Below are 24,672 nucleotides of genomic sequence, written 5' to 3' on the forward strand. Positions count from 1 at the left end.
TCTTTGGTTAAGGTAATTCATTGTAATGAAAAAAGAAATAAAACGCAAAAGATGCAATAGTTAAATACAAAGGCTTTATTTATTCATTTATTTTTATTTTGAACAAAATGTAAATTATCATGAACCAGACTTGTTTTTCCACATTATTGAGCACCATAGTGACATTTTTAATCTTTTAAACATTTAAAGATTTAAAAATTATATTAATGAGCAGACAAACATAATCCCCATGTTTTCCCACTGAACTTCTTAAACATATACAGCAAAATAATGATAAAAAAGTGACAGAACATGGACGTGAATTTTTTATCAGTGTGGGCGGAGCCTAAGCTACATTTGTTCATCCTGAAGGTGCTTTACGGTTGCCTAAAAATGTCTGTACGTTTCATCTCACATTCAAAAGGCTTCATTAACACCCTGACACGCAGCAGTTGGGTGTAGTTCCTTTAAAGGAGCTCTGCTGCTCTCTGCTTCTTTTTTCCATGTAGTGACTGGACACAGTAAAGGGGCACAGGTCAAACCATGGCACAGCGTTGTTTCTGAATGTAAAACCGGCAGAGGTCGAGTATGGTACATGTTGGTTGGTTCTGTCAGACAACGTGCCCTGATGCAGTGGCCTTTTCTTCACAGGATGGACTGCCTCAGATGTGAGAATGCATGTGAAGTGTCAAGTGATGTGTAGGATATTACAGTTTCATCTTGGTCTGTTTGAGTCTTTGAACATTGCTTGCAAAAATCCTGCTAGGCGTTGATGAGGTATTGAGTCTTGCATTCCCACAGCATGTACACAATGCGAAGGTTCATCACACCATTTCCTCCTGCACACCAACGCACACACACACACACACACACTTATTTGACTAAGCGCATTCCGGAGACAACAAACTGGATCCTCCAATGTGGGGACCCATAATTCTAGGAGTTTTAGAGACCAATAAAAGACTGGTTCATGCCTGTCACTTTAAATAAAATAAAATATTATAATAAAGCAATTTGACAATTACCCACATTTTTTTATACGAGTTTCATGTCCAGTTTAGATAAAATCCTGTGAAGTACTGGATTGTGTTGCCAACTAGTGGGTTCCAAGTCTGAGTGGGGAATCTTCCTTCCTGTATCAGTGGCATTGAGTAGACTGGTCACCTTGGCATGGTAGACCCCTGTAGTCCTTCTTCATAGAGATGTCACCACCTTCCTTTCTTGGATGTTGTAAAGGGGTGTTTTAGCACTATTGAGTGCCTTCACCATCCCGACTTGCTCAATTCAATTTGTTGTTCCTGATGGTTGACTCTGAGGCCATGGTGAGGTCTAATACCGGTGCCTGCTTCAATGTTTTATCAAAGTTAAATCCCTTAGTTAAGATGCTTTTTTTTCTGGTTAGTTAAGCTCTCAGACAGGTTCTTCACCTCATTTTCCTGAAACTGTATTCTCGTCCTTGGAGTATTGAGACAGTTATTCCTTTTCCAGAATTTCCTTTAGGACTGCACCTGGAGTGTCTGGGTATCTTTTCCTTCCATCTGCATTAATTGTGAAATTAATTTGTTGCTGGACCTTCTGGCAGATCATTTCAGCTCAGTGGATCCCAAGCACAGGATGTTGGGGAAAAGTCTGTGATGTCTGCACGTCAGGTTCAAAAGGTGTAAATGGTTCATACATTTCCTCAAGCAATCGTCCACTCAGTTGTACAACACTGCTTTCTAGCAACTTGTCAGCGAAAAACAAGCCAAAAAAAGAACGGCAAACGATGGTCACATGATACCATGATGGACTGTGTTCTAATCAAAAATAAAACATACCATCACGCCTATAGACCGGTAAATAACTTAGATGTGCAAATAATACATTCATATTCTAGAAAGGCTAAGAACTGTGGTTGTCAAACAATCATCAGATATGACTATTAAAAAGTCTCCTAATTCTCCATTGTGCTCCTGAAGACGATGAATTAACAAATCCTAAATGTGAAGCTTTTTGGAGAAATGCACCAGTGTGTGGAGAAGAAGCACTTCGGAGTATCTTGTTGGCTTCAGCCCTTTGCTTTTAGAGGGCACGATGGTTGGATTGGGACTGCATCATGGCGAGGTTTAGGCTAAGCTTCTCTGTCTGGGTTTGATCCGCAGATACAGCTGTGATGAGAACAATAAGCATCAGGTCAATAAAGTGTCAAATTAGGCAACGACCAAAAGAGACGCACACATGTCACAATAATTTAGCCACCATGTTATCTTTCAGTTCGCTAAGACTAGAGCTTGGAATGATGTGAAATGTAGCTAACAACAGCTAGTAGGCAACAGTTTACTGTACACACCCCGAGAAGGTTGCGAGGGATGTAGCCTTCGTTGTCTCCACACCGCGCCCACCACCACTCGCTCTCGTCTTTGTCCTCGTGCCTCAGCACAGTTATGCAGTCGCCCTCGATGAACGAGAGCTCGTCAGCGTACTCTGCCTCGTAGTCCCACAGAGCGTACACGATACCACGGTTCATCACCCCCATCTTCTCCTGCACACCTACACACACAAACTGTATTAATATCATTGTGAAGACCTTTCGTTAAAACATAAAAGTGTACAGATGCTTACCGTAGAGGAACTGTGAGCACTGTGCATATCCCTCCTCCAGCTCCTCGCACTTCTCTGCCGCAGTCTGCATGTCGCTGTAGGTGGCGGCGAACACAGCCGCGCCCGACTCCACCAGGAACTTGCACACCTGAACGTTGTTACAGGAAGCCGCGCAGTGCAGGGGCGTCCTACAGACAGACAGAAAGAAAGACAGAATGAAAATAGGCAGACAAAACAAAAACCCCAAGAGTGACAGATCGCACCAGTAACAAAATTTACTTTTGATAAAGCAACAAGGGTAGGCCGAGAAGAAGAACGGGAGACAGAAAAAAGATAAAAGTGGGGAGGATTCTGATCCAACCTGTTGGCTTATTTCCTTTGCAAAAAGATGACCGCTTGACCAACAAAAGAGCCAGTCATGTGCGTGGCTTTGGATCAGTCAATTTACTTTTAGTTTTGCAGTAAAAACTCATTCCTCACCAGCCATCACTGTCAGCAGCGTTAACGTTGACTCCAAACTGCACCAGGAACTTGACGATCTCCGTATGACCTGCGCACACTGCGTTGTGGAGCGCCGTGATGCCTTCGTCGTTGGGCATGCTGGGGTCCTCGACCTGTCCAGAGACACCGCACACTTGTTACACTCCCATTATGCCTCTTCCCTTAGAGAGAATAATATGGATAAGCCAATTCTAACAGCTGGTTATCGCCACCCCTCTCTCCAGCTCCTAACCTCATAGATGATCCTCTGCACCAGGTCGTATTCACCCTCTAGTGAGGAGTCCAGAAGGAGGGCTAGTGGATTGAAGCGCACCCGCATGCCGTGGCTGATCCTTTCTGACCCCACCTTCCGCAGGTTCGTTCTCTTCCCCTGCAGATAAAAAAAGATGAAGGTGATAAGTTACATCATTCCAACTACAAGCCTAATTAATCAGAATGACTCACCCTATACGGGGAAGTTTGTATTTTGGACTACTCACTACCTGCTAACAATACAAAGTCAACAAATATTTTAAATGACCAGAAGTCTAAAATGCCACACCCCAGTACTGCAGAACATTTATTTTAAAGTTGTCTTGGAAATTAGATTATAATTACAGACTACACCTTTAAACAGAAATTAAAAGAAATCTGCTAGTTGGTCCTGTTTATTTGTGGGGTTTTCTTGATTCTGGACTATTAGCAAGCAACCTTTTTTTCTTATCAAAATCATGAAAAGAAAAACCCTCCCACCAGATGGCACTGTTGTTCTAAACTTGCCTAGAGAGAAAAAGATATTATTCAGTAACTAGTCAAAAGAATTATCTGGAATAGGAGAATTTTAAATGAGAGCTCTGTATTTAAAAATACTTCCATACCGGCAGCAGTGTGACCTGTCCTGTGACCTCCGGTGCCTTCATGCCACTCTCCTCTTCCTCGTCCTGCCCATCCTGGTTACCTGCACTAGGGTATGGGGGCGGGGGATATGGAGGGTATTCCTCAGCAGGGACTGAACAACCAACTTCCTGGTCATCATCCTCCTTTAGTTCAGGTCTTCTGGTCTGTTCTGTGGCAGACGAGTGTGGTGGAAGCGGAGTCGGAGTCTGAGCTTCCTCCTCTCCAGCCCTGTGCATATCCGATGCCTGCTGAGGTCCACCGGAGAGCCAACCTGTGTCCTCGCTGGCACCCGTGCTAGCCTCCGGCATCTCCATGGCCGCCAGCGTGGTCTTCTGATAAAGGAGTTTTTGTATGTTGGGTCCATTGGGTCCCTCAGGCTCCGTGATGGAGCTGCGCTTCTTTAACGGGCGGGGTGCATGCAGCAGCCGCCTGCGTGGCGTATCAAGTTCAGCGTCACTCTGCAGGCGGTGTTGGTGCATCAGGAACGGTAGCAGCTTGGTGGGGCTGAGCGGGCGCGGTGCTCGCTCGGACTCGATGCCTTCATTGGGACCGCCGCTGATGGCCTGGTCCAACTGATCTGACTCGATGGAGCTGCCTTTCTCATTGTGGCTGAAGTCCTGGGAGTGAGTGTGCTGCCCTCTGCTGGATGGGATGACTGGTTTTCCATACACTAGAAACAAATTTAAGAAACAAGTGTTTAGGACATAAAACAAGTGATTAGGGTATCTATTTATAACAATACCTTCTACAATGTAGTGGCACAAGCGACAGTTAATAAATTTCAGCATTACGCACACAGTGTTCATAGTATCCATCTACTAATCAACAGACACATCTCTACTTGTTGGTTTTATAACATGCTGTAATGTGAATATCTTTAACCCTGAGACTAGCGTTAGAAGTAGGAGCAGTGCTTACCACGAGGTTGCGAGCGTGTCAGAGTGCTCTGGCCCTGGTAGCCCTTAGCCAGTGAGCTCTGCTGCGTGTACATGGAGTAGATGGAGCTGGCTGCCAACGTCTGAGGTTTCTGGATAGAGGGAGCTTTGCTTGCTGAACCCTCTACGCTGAAGGGCCGTACGGTGGCGGCGGGCATTGGTGCCTTCGGGCAGTGGGGGGCCAGCTGGTGAGTGGGTCTGGCTTTGCCTGGAAAGGTGCCAGTGGGGAAGCAGGGCTTGGGGAAGCCAGCCTGGCCTAATTTGGGTTTGCTGGGAACCGGAGGGGGCACTTTACCTCCAACCTGATCAGAGTGAGATATACAAACCAGTATACTTTTAGCCGAAAAATATTATTTCCTCTAATCAATCCCAATGAGGCAGAGCTCCTCACGGGACTGTAAGTGATCTTGGTGAAAGTTGGGAATAACTAGTGCGGTCTCTCTCAAATGAACACAGCCCATTAAAGCAATAATTAAGTATTAATTAAGTGTGTAAGTGTTACCTTGCCATCATTTAAGAGGTCCTCGCTGCTCTGATTCTTCCGTAATGGAAGTGTTGGCGGTGGCTTTTGATCTGCCTCTGGATCTAACACATAAAAAAAAAATTACTAGCATCACAAGTTTATGAAAGAATAGCATGTGGAGCGTGTAAGTGCTTACCTTTCTGCATAGAGCTGTGGCTGCTCATACGAGGCAGGGTGGAGGCGTAGCCTCGCTGTGACCCCCCAGAACTACTGATCTCACCACTCACACTCCATTCAGATAGCTTGGAGATTTTACCTGAATGGGAAGAGAAAAGGAGGAAGTATTAAAGAACCCTTTAGAGAGAGGGTTGGAACACAAATGCACCGTGTGTGTGTGTGTGTGTGTGTGTGTGTGTGTGTGTGTACCGGTTGTTTTAGTAAGTGGTTTGGGCAGTGTGCTTGTGCCATCCGGATAGGCAGGCTTCACCAGGATGTCCTGTTTGGGAGGAAGTGGAGGAGCGGGAGACTGGATGTAGGGGCCAACTGCGGCAATTCTGGAGGAGACTGAGGAAGGATGAGAGCTCTGTCCATCACCTGGCTGCTGTGGAAAAAAATGGCGAGAGATTCTGTTAAAATTACAATATTACAATACTTAAAGTATTAACACAAACAACTTCACTGAGATCTTTTGTTAAATATGATGGATCATTATGAATAAAAAGGCAATGGAATACCTACAACATAGATCTCTACCAAACGGTTGAAATTTTGCTTCATGGTAAAAGTATTAACACATTTACAAAAAAAAAAAAGAAAGTCAATTAAAAGGCTAAAAACACAAATGCTTTGGGGCATTACATCCTCTTCATTTCTAACCACAGTTGAGTGAAAACCAAGTAAAAAGTCAGTAATTTATTTTTTAAGCATAACATACCTCAACTGAATGGTAGACATGGCTCAACCAGGGTAATGTCAACACATTATTTATTAAGTTGTAGTGACTCAAAATATAATCTATCAAAAGGTTGAGCAGTACCTTAACAGATTAAAATAACTAGTTAGATATGTAGTGCTAGCAGTGTTATCTTGTTACTTTTATTAAAATAAAAACTGAAATCATTAATTTGCTTTGATTCATTAAAACATAATGTCAGTCGTAATAACCACATAATAACTCGTGTACTCCTAAACTGTTGATGTTGTGCTCTGGGACAAGGCCAAGTACTCATATAAACATTCTGTACCAGCAAGAACCCAAGTGGAAGTATCTTGATATTCAAGCCAACAAAAAGTGCTATCCTAAAGTGTAGAAGTCCTAACTGTATCTTATTGCAACCCAGTGTGTGTAATATAACTAATTATCAGTTCTGTCTTGCACTCACTGGCAGATTTTCTTTCTGCTGTAGAGCTGCCTTCTTCTTCCACAGTCTCTGGCGCAGGTCGGCCAGACGCCGCTCCATCCCCGCCACTTCTTGTGTGCGCTTACTCAGACACTCCTTCTGCTGATGGAGCTTCGCACTCTGCTCCTGGTTCAGCTTGTTCCTCAACTTCAAGGAATCACAGAATCATAGTTAGTTAGCCCTTTTTTAGCCCCACCTACAAAAAAAAAATCTTTGGACCCTATATTATTTCTGATTATTTCTACCAATCCTCCTGTATTTCTAGCATTCCTCATTCATCCATAATCCATTTGTTTATCTGTAGACCCATCTATTCATCTCACTATTTATTTATCTACAAGTCCATCTGTCGATTTAGCCATCTTTATATCTATCTATAACCTTTTTATCTGTTAATCTACTCATCCATCTGTGTCTTTATTTAGAAATTTATTAGCTCCTTTTCTGTTCCTGTAGTCATACTTCCATCTGTACACCTTTTTATCTAATCACCTCTCCATTTCATGTTTATTAATTGATCCATTCATTTATCCCTGCAACTGTCAAGTCTACTTACCTCATTATCGCTTGTTTGGTCTTTCACCCACACATCAATCTTGCATTTATCTATCCATCTATCTTTTTTTCTGATTCATCAAACCATTTTTCCACTGGTGTATGTCTTTGTTGCATATCTATCTTATCTAACTGATTCATTCATTTTTTTTAACATCTCCATTCATCTACACATTTATCCACCCTTTTTGCATATTATCCAACCATCCACCCAGCTTTATCTCTGTACCATGGTGAATCCATCCATCCATCCATCCATCCATTCATCCATCGATCTATACATACGTCTAGACCTCAATTTATTCATCCATCTGAACAGAAGTAACCTGAAGCTCTTTGTAGAGTCTCTCGAGTTCAGTGATTTCGTCCAGTTTGCCGCTGCGCAATGTCTCCAGCTGCTTGCTCAACTCCTCCACTCTGGATACGGCCATGAGGAGCTCTCTCTGCTTCTGCTGGAACAGGCCGTTCATCTGCTCGATCTCCTCCACTACAGACACGGAGAGACAGAGTGAGAAAAGGGCAAGAGTTTTTACTAATGATGAATCAGCTATCTGTCATTGGCTCATTAGCGCTAAAGCTCAATGTGGAGATTACTCGCTGAAGTTGATGAAGTGTCAAGTCGTGGCTAAGCCTCATTGCTAATGCTATTAGCATGACACCCACAAGGCTAATGACAGTCTGTGCTTCCTGAAAAGCTTTTTTTTAGCTCTGTGGGTTTCAAATATACCACATCAAATCTATGTGTATGTATGTACACTACCACTCAAAAGTTTGGAATAACTTGCAAATTTCTTTGTTTTTGTTTAGTGAATTACTTTTTACATTTTACTAATTATTTCAAAACTATGGATTAACACATATGCAAATAGGGAATTTTATAACTTTTAACAGTTATTTATATATATACAGTAACACTTTAAGGTCAGCTGATCTGGAACAGTTCTCGCAAGTACAGTATTGTTAAGTGTGTTTGCAAAACCCATCAAGCTCCATGATGAACCGTCTCAAATGAAGACCTTCCCAGTTAAGCAAGACCAAAACTTACCTCTGCTGCAGAAGAGAACTTTATTTAGTTCAACTGTTTAAAGGAGATTTCTGTGTATTTTGAATAAATGCCTTCAGCATTGTTTTACAATATAGAAAAAAATTTAAATCAGGGACGACCATGGAGTTAGAAAGTGATCCTAAACTTTTGAGCGGTAGTGTACATACATTTTTCCCTTTCTCTTTCCATCTCTTGTTCTATATACAGTAGTATAGTAATCCTAAAGTAGTAGTAAAGTAATCCTGCATCTGTCTTTATATATGTATATATCCATCAATTTTCCATTTATCTATCCATCTCTTTTTCTATATATCCAATCAACCATGCTTTCAGTTATCCATCCATCACTTTCTGTATCCATTTTTCCATACATACATCCAACTTTCTCTTTTTCTATATCTCATCAACCACGCTTTTATTTTTATACCCACCCATTCATCCATCCATTTCTATATCCATCTTTTTATCTATGTAGCTACAAACCAAGCCATTCATCCCTCCATCTATTCAGTATATTCAGTTCTACATCCTTCCATTTATTCCTCCATTTCTCCAATTATCTAACTACTTCTTTCCTTATATATTTAACAATCAATCAGTATCATTCTTTATTTCATTTACTCGTCCATCAGTCTCTTTCTTGGAATATATAATCATCCAACTTTCCATCAGTATCCATCTCTTTATCTATCCATCCATTTATGCCATTCTTCATCCATGTTTCTTTATGTATCTAATTGTCCATGCACATCGGGCTGATGTAACACGCCCAAGGAACTTCAAAGGCCATAAAACTGACTGCAGCCATTTGATCTCATATGTGGCAGTCTCACTCTCATGTAGAGTCAGTCCTCAGGTTTCTATCGCTAAAGAGGAAAAGGCTGCTGCGCTCCACTTTATGGCCCCGTTCTCCCAGCCGCTATCGCCACTACAGTACCGGAGGAGCAACGGCCGACGTTGACTAGGAGCGCGTTTAACTCCCATCTGCAGCTGCACCCAGCATAATTTTTCTAATAAAATTACCCTTTTTCTTTGATTCATTGATTCAAAAGCCTTTAACTCCATTCATCTTTCTGCATGCAGCCATTAGGTCCAGTCAACCATATAATATTTTGATATTTAAGGGTTCTCTGCCTATTTTTCTATTAATTTATCCATCCACCCATCAATCCTTTCTTCCTACCCTGTTTCTTTCACAGTTGAAGAACACATAAACCTTAATGATTCTCTAATGTAAGTTCTGACCTAGTTTGCTGTTGCTAAGGCGTTTCTGCTCCACTTGACCCTTGAGAGCCCGAACTCGCCGCAGTTTGGCTTCCTGGTTCTCAGCATTCTCACGTAACAGCCGCAGTTTCTCCTGCTCCCGCTGCTGCTGTTCCTGCATCTTTAGAAATCGAAGACGCTGCTCCTAGAAAAGAAAAAAAATACAAATAAATGCAATGAACCCGTGGGTTTATCGCTGTGTTGGAGGATTCACACAAAAATCAATGCTCGACTTACAGTATCTTCTAAAGCTCATTTCTCATCTTAACGCAGTATTTATTAAAAATCTGACACCATTACAGAGAAATGCAAGCCTCACCTTGGACGCCAGAGCCTGCTGCTGCGCGCTGATCTGCTGCTGCTGTCGGGATGCCATCTCCTGCAGCTCCGTCAGACTGATGTCCATAGGAGGAGGAACCATCTAAAAAAAACAAAGCCAGCTATTCTATTAAAATATTATCGTCCTGTGATATTTATGCATGAAATGCCCTAATGTTCCACTTTATAATCACAGGCCTCAGAGTCAGTTCTTCATGCATGGGAATTTGCGAACTGAGAGTTAACTCCAAAGAAGTGGAGAAGTGGAAAGTGGAGTCCTCTTCAAAGAAATCCAGATGTTAAACATGAATGTTGCCAGGTGAGAATCAGGGATAGGTGCGCTAATTTGGCTGGTGTTCGCTTTAGCTACCACCAACATTCAAATTAACAATATATGAGAATATATGTGGTGAGAAGGGTGTCAGCCACACCAAGTAGCTAATTAGCTAATTTATTTATTATATATTTTTCCAATCAAGTAAATTATTGTAAGGGCTAGATGCCTACAATTGAGTCAACTGAATGAGAATTAGTGTCGATTTAATCGATCAATCAATTGAATCGTAGCCACCAAAATGCTAAAAACAATTGACATTTTTTTAGAGAAAATCTGGAATTAATCTAAAAAGGAGCAAATAAGCAACAACTTAGGCGCATGGTTACTTGTAACTGTCTCATTAAAATATTTCAAGAAATGTATGCTGCTTTGAATTTTCGTTAAGTGACATCACACAGTTTAAAGGTTTAAACTTGATATCACACATTAGTCTCATAATTTAGGTGAAAATAATACCAGTGCTAAGGGCAGAAAGTTCCTCTATATAGTTAGCCAACATGCGTACTAGGCTTAAAACGAGCTAGCTCCTTAACTATGGAACGCTAGTTGATATTGAGATAAAAATGTAAGTCGCTCTGGATAAGAGCGTCTGCCAAATGACTAAATGTAAATATTTGTTGCATGTTTATATAAGAATAAATACACCTGAGTAACTTATACATATTACTTTGGAATTCCTTTTGCTAACTAACTCCTGCTAGGTAACAAGACATTATGCCAACAGCTTTAGCTACTGTATGTTGGCATCTAAGCTAGCAACCTAATTTATGCGTGATAGCAAGTTGTAGCTAGCTTATAGTTATAACAATACTGCGTAACTGGAACCTAAAACCCTGTTTGATATGCAGATATCGCTTTATTGTGAACTTGAAATGAACATGCTAGGAAGCAAGGCAACATTAGAGATCTAGGAAACTGGCTAATATTAGACAAATGGAGCTAGCTAGCAACAGCGTTCCTGAATGAAATTTAAAAAAAATTTTAACAATGCATTTTTTGCATTGTTAGCAATATCAACACTGACATGCTTTCACACTTACCCCGTTCTCAAGGTGTGTCTCAGAAGAAATTTTCAGCATGTTCCTTTTTAGTGAGAGTTCTGGGCCTCTGGGAGCCCCTGAGAAAACACACACAAATATACACACACTAATTAAGCACAGCTAATGAAAAACATTGTGTGGTCCGGTTCGTTAAGCCCCCAGTAATGAATCCTTTAAATCTCCACCTCATCATCATCATTGCTAAATAACCAGATAAACATGTCTTATTGCTCATCTGCCTTATGAGCATTGAGAAGAACACATTTACGCGAGCCAAAGTTAGCATCAGCTCGCGCGGAAACTTGCCACAGCTCAGGATTTTTATTGATGCTTATCTTCTGGGACAAATTCTAGTCAATTCACAAACTTTTGTACACACACTTTTGCTATGTACTAGTGTAGCAAGCTTCTGTGTTTTAACGGGGCCAAAAGATTTCTTGTGGAAGCTCTCAACCTCACACACACACACACACACGCACACATTATCCCTGTGAGGACTGATCATTAATATAATTATGGAGATGATAATTAGTGGTACCCTAAACCTAAATCTTCAGCTTACCTTAACCTTTAGTGTTAAAAAGGAAACACTCCGCCACTTATATCTGACTTTTTTTTTTTTTTATAAAAACTACGGTTTGTGTAAAAAGGAGTAGTGACATTGTGGGGACCTGCCAAATGTTCCCCCAATGTTAAACTTCTCAGAAATCTTTTTCCTTGGAAAGACATCTGGTCCCCACCAAGATGTAAAATCATCTCACGTGAAAGAATTGGGTTGTGTAAGATTTTATAGAATGCTAAGTAACACACAGACATAACTACAGTATTAACTGTGTGTGTGTGTGTGTGTGTGTGTGTGTGTGTGTGTGTGTGTGCATTTTCGTGCACAAGAGGGTGGTATGGGCTGTGGACTGGCACTCACGCACGCATGCACACGCGCACACACACACACACACACACACACACACACAATCAAAAGCATGTTCTCTTACTCCCAGGGTCATCCAGGAGCACAGGCTCAGTGCCCCACTGACATTCATTGTGTGTGTGTGTGTGTGTGTGTGTGTGTGTTTTATCCTGCTGTGCCAAGCCACAGAAATTGGAACATAACCCTGCTGGCCATGCAGAATTTATGGAAGCTCACAGCCCATGGACACACCATCATATTTGTGTGTGTGTGTGTGTGTGTGATAGCATACCAATGTACTGTATTATACTACATTTGATATTTTTATAGATATAATAAATCCAACGAGAGCACATATAGGATAATTAGCACTGGGATGTCTGTGCTATATTTCAGTTTGATCTGGGAAAAGGAAAGTCTGTGTTTAATCAGACCAGTGTCAGCTCCACGCTGTCTGGTGAGTGAGGGGGTACAGCGTGACCGATCACTGCCCCAGCAACCAACAGCAGACGCATGCAGTCATGTCATGCTGTGTGAGGTTTTGTGTACGGTCATGAACTTGTACTAATTAAAATAATAATAATAATAATCCTCCTTTCACGGTCCTAATATTTTAATACTGATCTGCAGCAACTCTCAACATCCGACATTTCTTTGATCGCTCTCTTTCTTGCTCGTTTCATCACACATCTGTTCCCCTGTCTTCTCTCTCACCTGTGTCATGACCGGGCGCTCGCTCATGACGGAGAATGAACCGGATCTCGGACCTCTGCTGGCCCCAGCGCTGCAGCAGCTCCATCATCCTCTCTCCATCGCCAATTGCTCGCTCTGGTTTGGAACATTACACAGAGACTTTATACACATGTAATAAAAAATGTTTTAGAAATAATAGTATGGATAGCTAATTAGCTAGTTTATGTAACAAACTACAGTATAAGTAATAAATGTTTTTGCACATTTTCCTGGATACTTAAGGACACAAACACTGCAAGTAGAACCGCAAACACTGTTTCCTCTTTTCAGTTGCTTGTTTCTTTTTGCAAGACGGATTTTATTCAACCAGCAGCCTTTAAAGTAATTTTTTCCAATTTTGCATTATTTGTAACATTTTCAAGCTTCCCCAAAATAAACTGTAAAGTCTAAAAATTATAATAAGTTAGCATAAATGCGATCAGACTAGAAGAAGCCTTCATCTGTCGCATATACTGTACAGTTTATTATGGTGCAGTAACATACATTTCTTCACGTACACTTGCTCAAGGGCCCAGTGGTGGCAGCTAGGTGGATCTGGAGCTTAAACCTCCAACCTTCTGATCAATAACCCAATGAGCGACAGTACCATTGTCATGCTTAAGTTGGATCATTGATATTTGTCGATCATAAATTGGTAAAAAAAATAAATATTAAAGCATAAATATACAATCACGCTCTAATAATCCAGTCTTTCACACGTCCTCACCTGATCCTCTCCAGCTCTCGGCCAAGTAGCAGTCGGTCTCTCCGGGTTCTTTACACACGTCCACTACGTCCCGGCACAGTGTCTCCGGGGTTAGAGGTACCTCGGTGAAGTGCTTCTCGCTGGGACTGAGAAACACGGTTAGAAACATCTGTCGGACACAAACACACATATGCAGAAAGATGTGTAACAATATAAAAAAAAATAATTTTTAAATAAGTCTACATCAGTAAATTCAAATACTGTAAGTTTATATTTTCATCATGCGCATTCTTTTCTCAAAATTTTGGCCTGCGTAGGCGGCGGAACCTTACTAAAGATTGCTGCCATCATATCATATATCCTAAACCACATCAGCAAGTCTGCCTGAGATCAGAGAAATGTCGTCCAAATGCCTACTGGTACTCTGATATGATATTTCTATCATTAACCCCCACCACTAATACCGTTATACTGGTACACTGCTTTACTGCACAGCTTGCTGTTCGCTTCCTGTGCCGCAACATAAGGCAAAAAAAAAAAACACTTTAGATTTCTCTTCTGGCGCGAACGAAAAAGCACAGATGGATGTCAAGAGGCTGAAGACCCAAAAATAAAACACTGCCGGGAGCAAAGGATTCGTCACTGAAGATAGAAAGGGGTGTGACTGAGTACAGTAAGAGCTGTGGAAACCCTTATCGCAGATCAGCGTTGTGCTCTCAGCCAGATGGGAAATAAAGTGAAATAAGTGAAATGATGCGGGTTCTATAGGAGATAAAGACGACTGGACGGTTCGGATTCGGGCGTGCTGGCGTGTAGGGAGACGTTTTAACTGCTGATTGAGTGTGAAGTGTGTGTGTTAGCGTGGCAGATGGGCTCAGGGAGAATTTACGGCTGCATGCTGCTTTACCTGAGTCTCACACGCACGCACACACACACACACACACACACCGAGAAACTTTGAGTTCTGTCCTACAGGCCATCGAGAATGGAAAACTTTTAAGCTCCCATATTTTATTATATCTTTAGGAAGTGAGAACAGGTCTCAGAGCTCCCCCAAAGTGTGTGTTAATGCCCCAGGTAAAAAATACCGCTCAGATGATGCATTTTTATAATGTTAAAGTCCCTTTACTTTACTCCTACTCCACACAGGCTGTTTCAGTGTCTATGTAAATGAGCTAGAGACGAGCCACGCCCACAACAAGTCAGGGAGAGGATCTTCCTATATGAGGTCACATCAGGCAGAAGGTTTTACTGGTTTGTTTAACTGGTTTGAGAAAATGCCTAAATATTGCAACAACAAAACGTTTTAACATGTAGCAAAATCCTGAAAATCGTCTAAATATCAACGTTCACAATAATCTTAGCCCGAAAAGCAGTGAACATTTCCATGGCGCCAGGAAGACACTACCAAGAAAAAGGTTCCGCTAGTGCAATTTCTGTCGCATCTATCTGTGTTTACAATCGCCGCGAGGGCGTATTCCCATTTAAATATCAACCTTACCATGGAAAAATAAGGATGAGAGGTCTGATTAAATCTTTTTGGTTGAATTTTTAAATCTGATATGAGTAGAAGACTGAGAGGATTTGTTTGTTTCACTGAGCTTGTCACCATTTTTTTTTTTAAGTAAATATCTGCCTCAATATACATCCAGTCTTTCAGCGATATCACTCAGACATTCTCTCAGACAAAATCAGACAAACCTCTCAGACAAATCCGTGCCTTTCTGTGAGCTAGCATGTTGGCTAATGGTAATGCTAATGCTTCAGTAATGTACGAACACAAACTGTATTTCTGAAACTATAGATTAAAATCCGTGTGTTTAACAGCTGGCAGTGTGTGTGTGTGTGTGTGTGAGCCCCAGTCAGAACAACCCCAGCAAAGTCAGGAGAGGTGTCGTATTTTGCCAGATAAGGCAAACATGGTCATATTTCTGCAAAAGAATTGCTGAAATTTGAAGCTGGTTTGTAAGATCCCAAGAATAATAACTACTTTGCTGTTATTGTTATTGTAGTTCGGTTAGTACTGTATGATACACGATTTATTAAGTTGGGTAGTATGAAAAATAGTTGTTTTGTATTACTTATATTTACGTATACTGTAAGCTATATATATACATATATATATATATATATATATACTCAGCAAAAAAAGAAGCGCCCCTTTTTCAGGACTGTGTATTTCAACAATAATGTTGTAAAAATCCAAATAACTTTACAGATCTTCATTGTAAAGGGTTTAAACAATGTTTTCCATGCATGTTCAATTTACCATAATCCATTAATTACCATGCACCTGTGGAATGGTCGTTAAGACCTTAACAGCTTACAGAAAGTAGGCATTTAAGGTCACAGTTCTAAAAACGCAGGACACTAAAGAGACTTGTCTACCGACTGTGAAAAACACCCAAAGAAAGATGCCCAGGGTCCCTGCTCATCTGCGTGAACGTGCATTAGGCATGCTGCAGGGAGGCATGAGGACCGCTGATGTGGCTAGGGCGATAAATCGCCATGTCCGCACCGTGAGACGCCTAAGACGGCGCTACAGGGAGACGGGAAGGACAGCTGATCATCCTCGCGGTGGAAGACCACGTGTAACAACACCCGCACAGGATCGGTACATCCGAATATCACACCTGCGTGACAGGTACAGGATGGCCACAACAACTGCCCGAGTCACACCAGGAACACACAATCCCTCCATCAGTGCTCAGACTGTCCGCAATAGGCAGTCCATGAGGAGGAGATGCACTGCAGTACTTCAAGCAGCTGGTGGCCACCAGATACTGACTGGTACTTTTGATTTTGAGCCTCCCTTCATTCAGGGACACATTGGGAAACATTTTTAGTTTATGTCTTATGGTGTTGACTCTTTTAGTGTTCATACAAATATTTACTCATTAAGTTTTCTGAAAGTAAAAACAGTTGAAAGTCAGAGGACGTTTCTTTTTTTTGCTGAGTATATATATATATATATATATATATATATATATTTATATTATTTTTTTTTTATTTATTAATTATTTCTTGATACTTTTTAAAAGCCGGTATTGTAAAAAACCCTAATGGATTCCCAACCCTACTGAGGAGGCGCATGTAGTTAAAAATGACATAACATTATCAGATGTGGGTTTTGTCCATTTTTTTTTGTTGTTTAAATGTCCCAGTGCTCTTACACACTATATCACCACTCATACAATGCCTTTCATCCAATCAGATGAAACTGTTGTATAATAAAACATAGTACATTATTATAAAGTAAACTATAAAGTATTATAGAATAAAGTATAAAGTAAAACAGTATGAAATTTCTTTCCTAATACAAAAGTCTATCAATTATTTGTAAAAAAAAAAAAAGAAAGAAAAAAAGTGTCTTATTGTTTTGTTTATAGGTACATTTAATAAGGATGCCCATGAAAATTAATCTCACAAACACACAAATGAATTCAGATCTCTTTGGCAGAGTGTAGTCACGTTTGTAGTCTCTGTTGTAGTCACGTTTCCATTTCCTAATTCGTCATATGATCTTTGCACAAGTCATTTCCCGAGCAAACAAAAGACATATGATTGACAGTCCTGTGCCACCCAGACACGCCATTTTCAGTATTCAGACAAATGGCCGTAAATGGGCATAAAACACAAACTCAGCTGCGCTTAAAAAGCGATAAACAAGAGAAATAGCAGGATGCTCACAACTCATCAGGATTCTGTTCACATGGCAGTCGGAGCCAAACGCACAGGTGACGCAGCATGTTTGTATAATCAAACTTCTTCACATGAAACCATTTTCATATTTACACTAACGTTTCTGATAAGTACGTTTCCTCATTCTGTTGCTTTTGACACAAAGTCCTTAATTTGAAAGAAAAAAAAAAAGAAGACGGAGTTGAGGACAAGCTGAGGACAAACAAAAGAAAATCCGAGTCTGAACTGCTTTAAGTATCTAATAAACACTGCAATCAGCTCCTGACCAATCAGAACGCAGTATTTGATTGCGCGGTGGTGCAGGGTTTATTAGTTCACTTTGTTTTAGGTAATAATTCCTTTATAACTCTCTACACTGTATTTTTTTTCCTGTGGTTTTAAAACTGGGCTAATTGGTCCTCATTTCTGCATTTAGATTGTTCATTGGCACACACAGAATGAACACACACACACACACACACACAATCATTTGCAGCCTACTTAAATCCAAATCAGTGACTCAGATACAAAACCATACTGTGAAACCCTCCAAAGAAAATCACACTAATGTGTTTTCAGAATACCTACATTTCTATTTTGAACTGCATTATCAGTTTCCACTGGCCACTTTAATAGGAACACTAGTCATTCATGCACTTATCCAAGCAGCCAGTCGTGTTGTAGCAGCGCAGCACATAACATCAGAGCATTTCAGTTGAAGGTGTACTATTATGCATAATTAATTTTCAAGTCATGTATAGACAATCAGGGGAATCTGAGTGTGTGTATTTGAATTTTTTTTATTTATTATTATTTTTCCTGGGGTTAGAACAAGCCAATCAGATTCCACCCTTACTGTGACCTCATATACCAAGTGATCCTTCTCAGCGCTCAGCTCTGCCCAAGTCAGATCAATTCCGCTTAGTTCTGCCCAGCACTGGGCACCATTTTTATAAACTAAAAAGCTTTTTTATAAACTAGCATTTTTATAAACTAGCAGTTACTAGCTAATCGCTAATGGGTAACCTACTGTAGCCTTCTTCAGCTCTTAGCTGTGTTTAGCATTTCTGGTCCCTGCATTCAGATTGACTCGAAAAAATGCACTTCCCCAAAGCAGCAGTTCATTTACAGCAACATAAAGTAAAACAATGTGTTTAGAAAAGAAGTGCAACAGGAAGAAAAGACAAGCAGACAGGACGCAGGACCCGAGTGGCATTTCATATGGAACATTAACACACATTTTGCAGAGCTCCAAGACTTAAACTTTAAAAGGCATACAATATGGAACCATTAATGTTCACATCAAACACAAATAAATTTTTTTTTTTTAAAAACCTTAAGCAGAGCAGAAATGGCTTATTAATACGAGTGCGATTTATGGAGATTCCCCAGACTGGTTCAAGTTTATGGTTAAGAAGTAATTACTCTTTACAACTGTAATAAACAGAAAAGCATTTAAGAATTTTATACGTGAACGAAGAAAAAAAAAAAAACACCCTTTATGACTATAGGAACAACAGAAACACAACACACTTTGGACGTTAATAATTTACCCTTGATAAATAACGAGCATCTGTTGCACGATACAGGCTTTTTAACTTCAATTGCTCCTTGGGTTTATGAATTACTTCAATTGAATTTACTAAATAATTGGCTAAATAAGGATTTATGTATCTTGGCTATTCATCCGAGCTTGTGAGTGCCGCTGAAAAGCTGTCCGTTTGCTGCGTTTGTGTGTGTGTGTGTGTGTGTGTGACCATATGGTGCGTGGACAGAATGGACACACACATGCTCACATGACAGGGGTTTACCCTTGTACCCCTGCTGACCTCTAAAAGGTCTACCCTCTGAGTAAGGGAATGAGATTAAAGCTCTGTGTCAGGACCCAGAATTCAAGGCTTGTCTTCGTCCTAACATCAGCTATTTATTATTTTTGTTTAATAAAATGACAGTTTATATAATTAACTGTAAACAATGAACTAACTATGCTAACAAAAATGCCAGTTTCATAATATAAAACACAAAGTTAGCAATGACACACAGCTAGTGGTCATACAAGTTAGCGTTCATGTTCCTGCTAGGACAGCACACGTTAAAATAAATATCGCAAACGCTAATATTTATGTGTAAAGACTGGGTTTTGACATGACATCCTGTTTTGTTATTCTCACTGACATGCTATCTGCTAACTTCTATTAAAAAAATCTCTCCGTTAAAAAAACAAAACAAAACTATATATTCGTTGTGAAAAGACTGCATGCTAGTCAAACGGACAAACTATTAGCTAGCTAGTAATGACCAGAGCTGACAAAAAAAGTATTTTACTCAGACTACACAGCAACTGATACACAATCATCAGAGATATTAAGATTTTCCTCGGAAACGTTTGTAAATTGTTAGGAAAACACTCAACATGACTGGAATTAGAGCTCACGCCGAGCGCTGAATGAACCCTTTCTCAGCTGTGAGAATGTTTAATGTATTTGATGCGAGTAGCACAGGACTTGTGGAATCTTCCAGAAAAAACACACACAAAAGCTTTCCAAGCATATAAGTGGCTCTTTTGTGAGTGCGTTGTTAACAGCGCTAATCGAGGTTAAGCCACGCTGCTAAATCTGTCGCTCTATAAAACACACACACAGCTCTGGGTTAGTGGGGAATCCATCGCCAGGCAGCGGACACGACGCGAGGGTTAAAATCTCCTGTGAAAGGCGGGTTACTATGGTTACTGTTGCCATGGAGACTCGGTCCACGACAACATTGCTGCTATGCAGAGTAGGAGCTCCAGCGCCAAACAGCTCAGAAGAAGAAAAAAAGAAACAACTGCTGTTTTTTTTTTTCTCCTGTCGTCCGAAAGCTCAGGAACAGATTGTTGCTGTTAAATCTGAGTGAAATTAATGTCTTCTTAACGAGAAGCTTTTGTGTTTGGACGGGTCTGGGAATCGTGTTACAGTGAGCTAAAGACATTTAATCCGTCTTCTGCATGCTAACCGTGTGCTCACCTGTCAAATCAGCCAGGCTCTGAGTCACGCAACGACTAACTGCGAGGCCCAGCTGTCCAGCTTCCTCTAGGGAACTGCTAACAATGTGAAATGCATTTTGGGGGTCAGTGTGTCGGGTTGAAACAATAGACGCTAGTTCCTTAAATGCCATTTGGTACGGAAAACCCCTCGACTTGAAACAATGCGCTCCTGACGCATCTCGTGTGAGAAAATAAACATACCCTCTCAAACAAAATGGAAGGATATGACGGAATACACTTCTTGAAATAAAGTGTACCGAAATGCCCTTTTCCTCGCGAGCGCGGTCCATCAACAGGGTCTGTTTTACACATTTAAAGCTGCATTTGGTAGCTTTTAAAGCTTGCTAAAGTTTTTCTATCATACACTCCATCCACATTTCAGGAGGCTTTTTTAGTGTATATTAAAGGTAGCAAACAGGTTTTCGTTAGGGGACCACGGCAACAACCGTGAGAAGTGAAGATGGGTACCTCGAAATATATTGAAACTATATTTCTATGAATCAAACAATATTTTCTTATATGACACATCAAATTTAATTAAAAATAAATACTGTATTGAATATTGTTTATTTCAATAAAACTTCAACTATTTTATTGCAGTGGTTAGTGGAACACACTGTAAGGGTGGTGTTGAGCAGATTGCCTTTCTATAATTAGCCCAAATAGGCATGCAGGGACGTGTGTGTGTGCGTGTAAGATAGCAATCTGATAAAACCCGGATTGGGGGTCACTGGGATTCTGAAACAGAAGCTTACATAAGATTAAGTTAAAGGAGGAGACAAAAAAATAAGCGAAGCAGTGATTCGAATCTGTGTTAGAATATATCATGTGCAAATTTTTACTGCGATACTGACCTTTGCCTTAACGACAGGCGCGGTGGACAAAAGTGTCACGTCTGACAGGGTGTTAGGATGAATAATGTGTTCGTTTGGCTGGAATGATGCACCCGCATCACTTAGGATATTTCAAAATAAAAGAATTGCACATTTTTTGCAAACAAAAATGCAAAAACAAGGCAGATTTGCATCACAACATTTGCTTTGCATCACAAGGCAGATTTTGTGGCGAAATTACTGCCATTGCAAACAAAGATAACTGAAGAGAAATTCCCAACAGTTTGGATTAAAACGCTACGACACGTGGCTAGAATCCACCAATTGGATGAGGGCAAACTCACGGTAACAGAGGTTACAAAATGTGAACGAAAACTACAGAAACTCGTCAAGTTCTCCTTTCCTGTTTTGTCGTTTGCGTCACGCAAATCGACGACGTAACCAGAACGCAGACAATTTCATGCATTAATCGCAGGTCTATACGTTAGAGCATCTTCATCAACTCGGACATGATTTGATACCAAGGACACACCTTATCGTATATTTAGACTACAGAGCTCTGTTGTAGATATTTCACTGTCACCTTGTATAGTGCGGCGAGTAATAATAAATACATATGAACGTTTGTGTTACAAACTTTCTAAGATGCAAACATTTGTTTGTGCTCCCGGACATTCTGGGAGCAAGTGTAAAAGCAGCGGCGATAAAGCTGGTACTGCAGGAGCAATAACGATGGAGACATGGGTGGAAAAAAAAAAAAAAAACTTTTATACTGTGTATAGCTGACTGTGTTAGTATCCTTGTAGTAGACAACGTTTGTTGGACTTATGGACAAAAAGGACCGTCGAAACGGAACTCCGTCGACTTACTGCAATAGGAAAAAAAACAATAAAATTGGACATTTTCATATATCGTGCGATACAACGTGTACGGGCTCCTGGAATACCCGTTCCCGTGTGAACACCTTGAATGCAGCTCGTGACAGGATGTTTATTCAGAGGCAATCTGATAACCATGGGCATTTCCTTCACACATTGCACGCACACACACACACACACACACATATTATAGCCAAGCTCAAACAATCCAAATATATTATTATAATATTATATATGCAATTTATGTGTGTATATATATATATATATATATATATATATATATATATAGTATATATACACACACACACACACACTCACCGGCATCATGTTGTCAGTCGTGCAGTATGCAGGTCTCCTCCTAATCCTCGTGGTAATCCCACACACTGCGTTTTGCAGTCCAGACTCTGCGCACACACACACACACACACTCTCTCGCGCGCGCACCTGTACTCCGCCCCCGGTGTGTGTGTGTGTGTGTATTATTGCCTCTCGTATTGTGTATTATTCCGTGCGCTCGCCTTTACCAACCTGTTGCGATGTGTACTTGTTCTTTCTTTCTCTCTATCTCATACTGTATATATACACACACACACACACACACACACTCGGGTTCGAGTTACCGGATCCACTCGTCCATCTTGCACCGCGCGCGCGCTCCCTATACCCGACACCCGCACTCCCTGCGCACCGGCGTGTCTGTGCGCGCCGGAGGGGGCGTGTCTTCTGAGCCCACGGCGCGCAATGCACGCGCGATGCCGTGCGTCGTGACGTCATGAACTCCGAATCGATTTCTCAATCGGCTAACGGAGCGCAGGCACGCGCGCTCAGGGGCTCGCCTTTATTTTTTTTATTTTTTATTTTTTTCAAATGTCTGTTTGTTCGTTTCTTTTACCCAGAATTCCTTTTTGTTTCTTCTCAGAAACTGTTGAAGTAAAAAAGCTTTCTTTTCAGAATGTCTTTACGGTTTTATGAAGTACTAGTGTTAGGACGCGCCGATGATGATTAAAGAGTTTGTAGAAAAAAAAGATTAAAGCTAATAATAATCTGATCTGATCTTTAATGTAATCAGTGATATTATTATTATTATTTGAGGTTGAAGCCCACGTACATGTCTGTGTGTCTCTCTGTACACAGAACTCTCTAACTTATTAATACAGAGAAATCCCATTCTGTAAGGTTGAGTATCTTACGCCTTGTTGTACGCTTGAAGTTGTCCTTCTTTTCAGATAAAGATGAAGTTTTGTCTTAAAACCACTCCAGCGTGTTAAAATTCACTTCAGCGCTGTTATTTCAGCCAAAGTGAACATATGAACTAATCCCAAATAGATTATTAGTAGATTATTTTAAAGTAGATTATTAAATCCCACACATAACTGTTTATAACATCACTTTTACTCGACATTTAGATTTCACTGATGGTGCAGATTAAACTTCAGGCAGAGATCCCAGTCCTGCAGAAGTTTCATTACATTCTAGACAGACAGTTTTGTGTGATGCTGTGACAAAATCTGGTTGGACAGACAGACAGAAAATTTCGACTGATTTCGGGTACTTCAATGTACAGTATGAAATGTAAAGATATCACAGAAAGAGCGAGTTCTAACCAATATACAGTTAAAACCTTACTTTTTTATATAGAGATAAATATATTTATATAGATATAGTTTTATATAGTTGTCTAACCCTAAACAATGCCTCATTTGCATGAATAAACTAACTGTTGGTGAATAAAGACCCTGTTTAGTATAGTTGCAGTATCTTGCTCATCATAGCATTTGAAAAAGACACGTTACTGCTATAACTAACATTCAGGTTGATTAATATGAAGAAACAAATGATTCAAAATGCACGTCGTCTCAGTAAAGTGAGTCATAAAAAACATAATGCATAATATCCGACAGAAAAGTGCATCTATTTAAAATATGGGTGTGGCATTAACCATAAATTAATAGCGCTGATTTCTGTGCCTATATTGCGTCACGATATCAATAGACCGGAAAGTTTGCTTTAAAGGACAGGGAAGCTGAGAAGAAAGTGATCTATAGGTGGCGGTGATTCAACTTACAGAACTCCAACTAAAGGCTCAGAGTGGTACTGAGAGGTAGAAAGAGTGTGTGGAAGTGCCGGATAAGGCAGACAAAGAGTTCAAGACACAGGACAAGTCAAGACAATATCAGGGAAGGAAGCATTAGATGTTTTTAAGGAAGTCTGGTCTGGAAAATTAGCTTTAAGAAGCCGGAAAGATGGGGAAGAATGAGACCCACGGTTGGTCTGTAATGTGACCTACTGGATTCCAACCGCCATTAAACAACAATGAAAAAGAAGAAAAGACTCCTTTCAGACATATAGAGAATAAGACATTTTAGTGTTATATCATCATTTGGGCTAAAATCTCCAAATTATAATATAATCAATCAATCATACAAGCAGCTCATAAACAGTATAAATAAAGCCATATGTATAGTCACATTGATAGTCCGGTTTCTACACACTGTATTGAATCCTTTCCCCTGCCTTCTTCCTGCATCACTTCCTCAACCTTGGAGGCTCTTGACTGATAGAGTGAAAAGACACACATGGCAGGTCATGCGTTCTCCTCATCCATGGATGCGTTTCCTCAG

General features: G+C 40.5%; 1 protein-coding gene across 3 annotated transcripts; it reads right to left on the reverse strand.

Annotated features, from left to right (window-relative positions):
- Positions 1 to 60: 60 nt before the first annotated feature.
- Positions 61 to 22,736, reverse strand: tp53bp2b (tumor protein p53 binding protein, 2b). 3 transcript variants are annotated; one of them, XR_008357803.1, is made up of 19 exons: positions 22,370 to 22,735; positions 13,659 to 13,806; positions 12,914 to 13,027; positions 11,293 to 11,369; positions 9,917 to 10,018; positions 9,580 to 9,742; positions 7,616 to 7,776; positions 6,717 to 6,881; positions 5,761 to 5,935; positions 5,531 to 5,650; positions 5,374 to 5,456; positions 4,855 to 5,173; positions 3,918 to 4,606; positions 3,293 to 3,430; positions 3,040 to 3,173; positions 2,581 to 2,747; positions 2,309 to 2,508; positions 1,009 to 2,126; positions 61 to 818 (listed from the first exon to the last, which is right to left on the reverse strand). XR_008357803.1 is itself a non-coding variant. In XM_053492495.1 (18 exons), the coding sequence occupies exons 1-18, from the start codon at positions 22,376 to 22,378 to the stop codon at positions 2,085 to 2,087; spliced, it is 3,003 nt and encodes a 1,000-aa protein (XP_053348470.1). In that variant the 5' UTR covers positions 22,379 to 22,736; the 3' UTR covers positions 61 to 2,084. The 3 variants fall into 3 exon arrangements, 2 of the variants coding, with proteins under 2 accessions (XP_053348470.1, XP_053348469.1); XM_053492495.1 differs by having other exon boundaries at positions 61 to 2,126; positions 5,761 to 5,932; positions 22,370 to 22,736; XM_053492494.1 differs by having other exon boundaries at positions 61 to 2,126.
- Between the last annotated feature and the right edge of the window lie 1,936 nt (positions 22,737 to 24,672).

The sequence above is a fragment of the Clarias gariepinus genome, chromosome 3 (assembly GCF_024256425.1).
Source record: "Clarias gariepinus isolate MV-2021 ecotype Netherlands chromosome 3, CGAR_prim_01v2, whole genome shotgun sequence".
Classification (NCBI taxonomy): Eukaryota; Metazoa; Chordata; class Actinopteri; order Siluriformes; family Clariidae; genus Clarias; species Clarias gariepinus.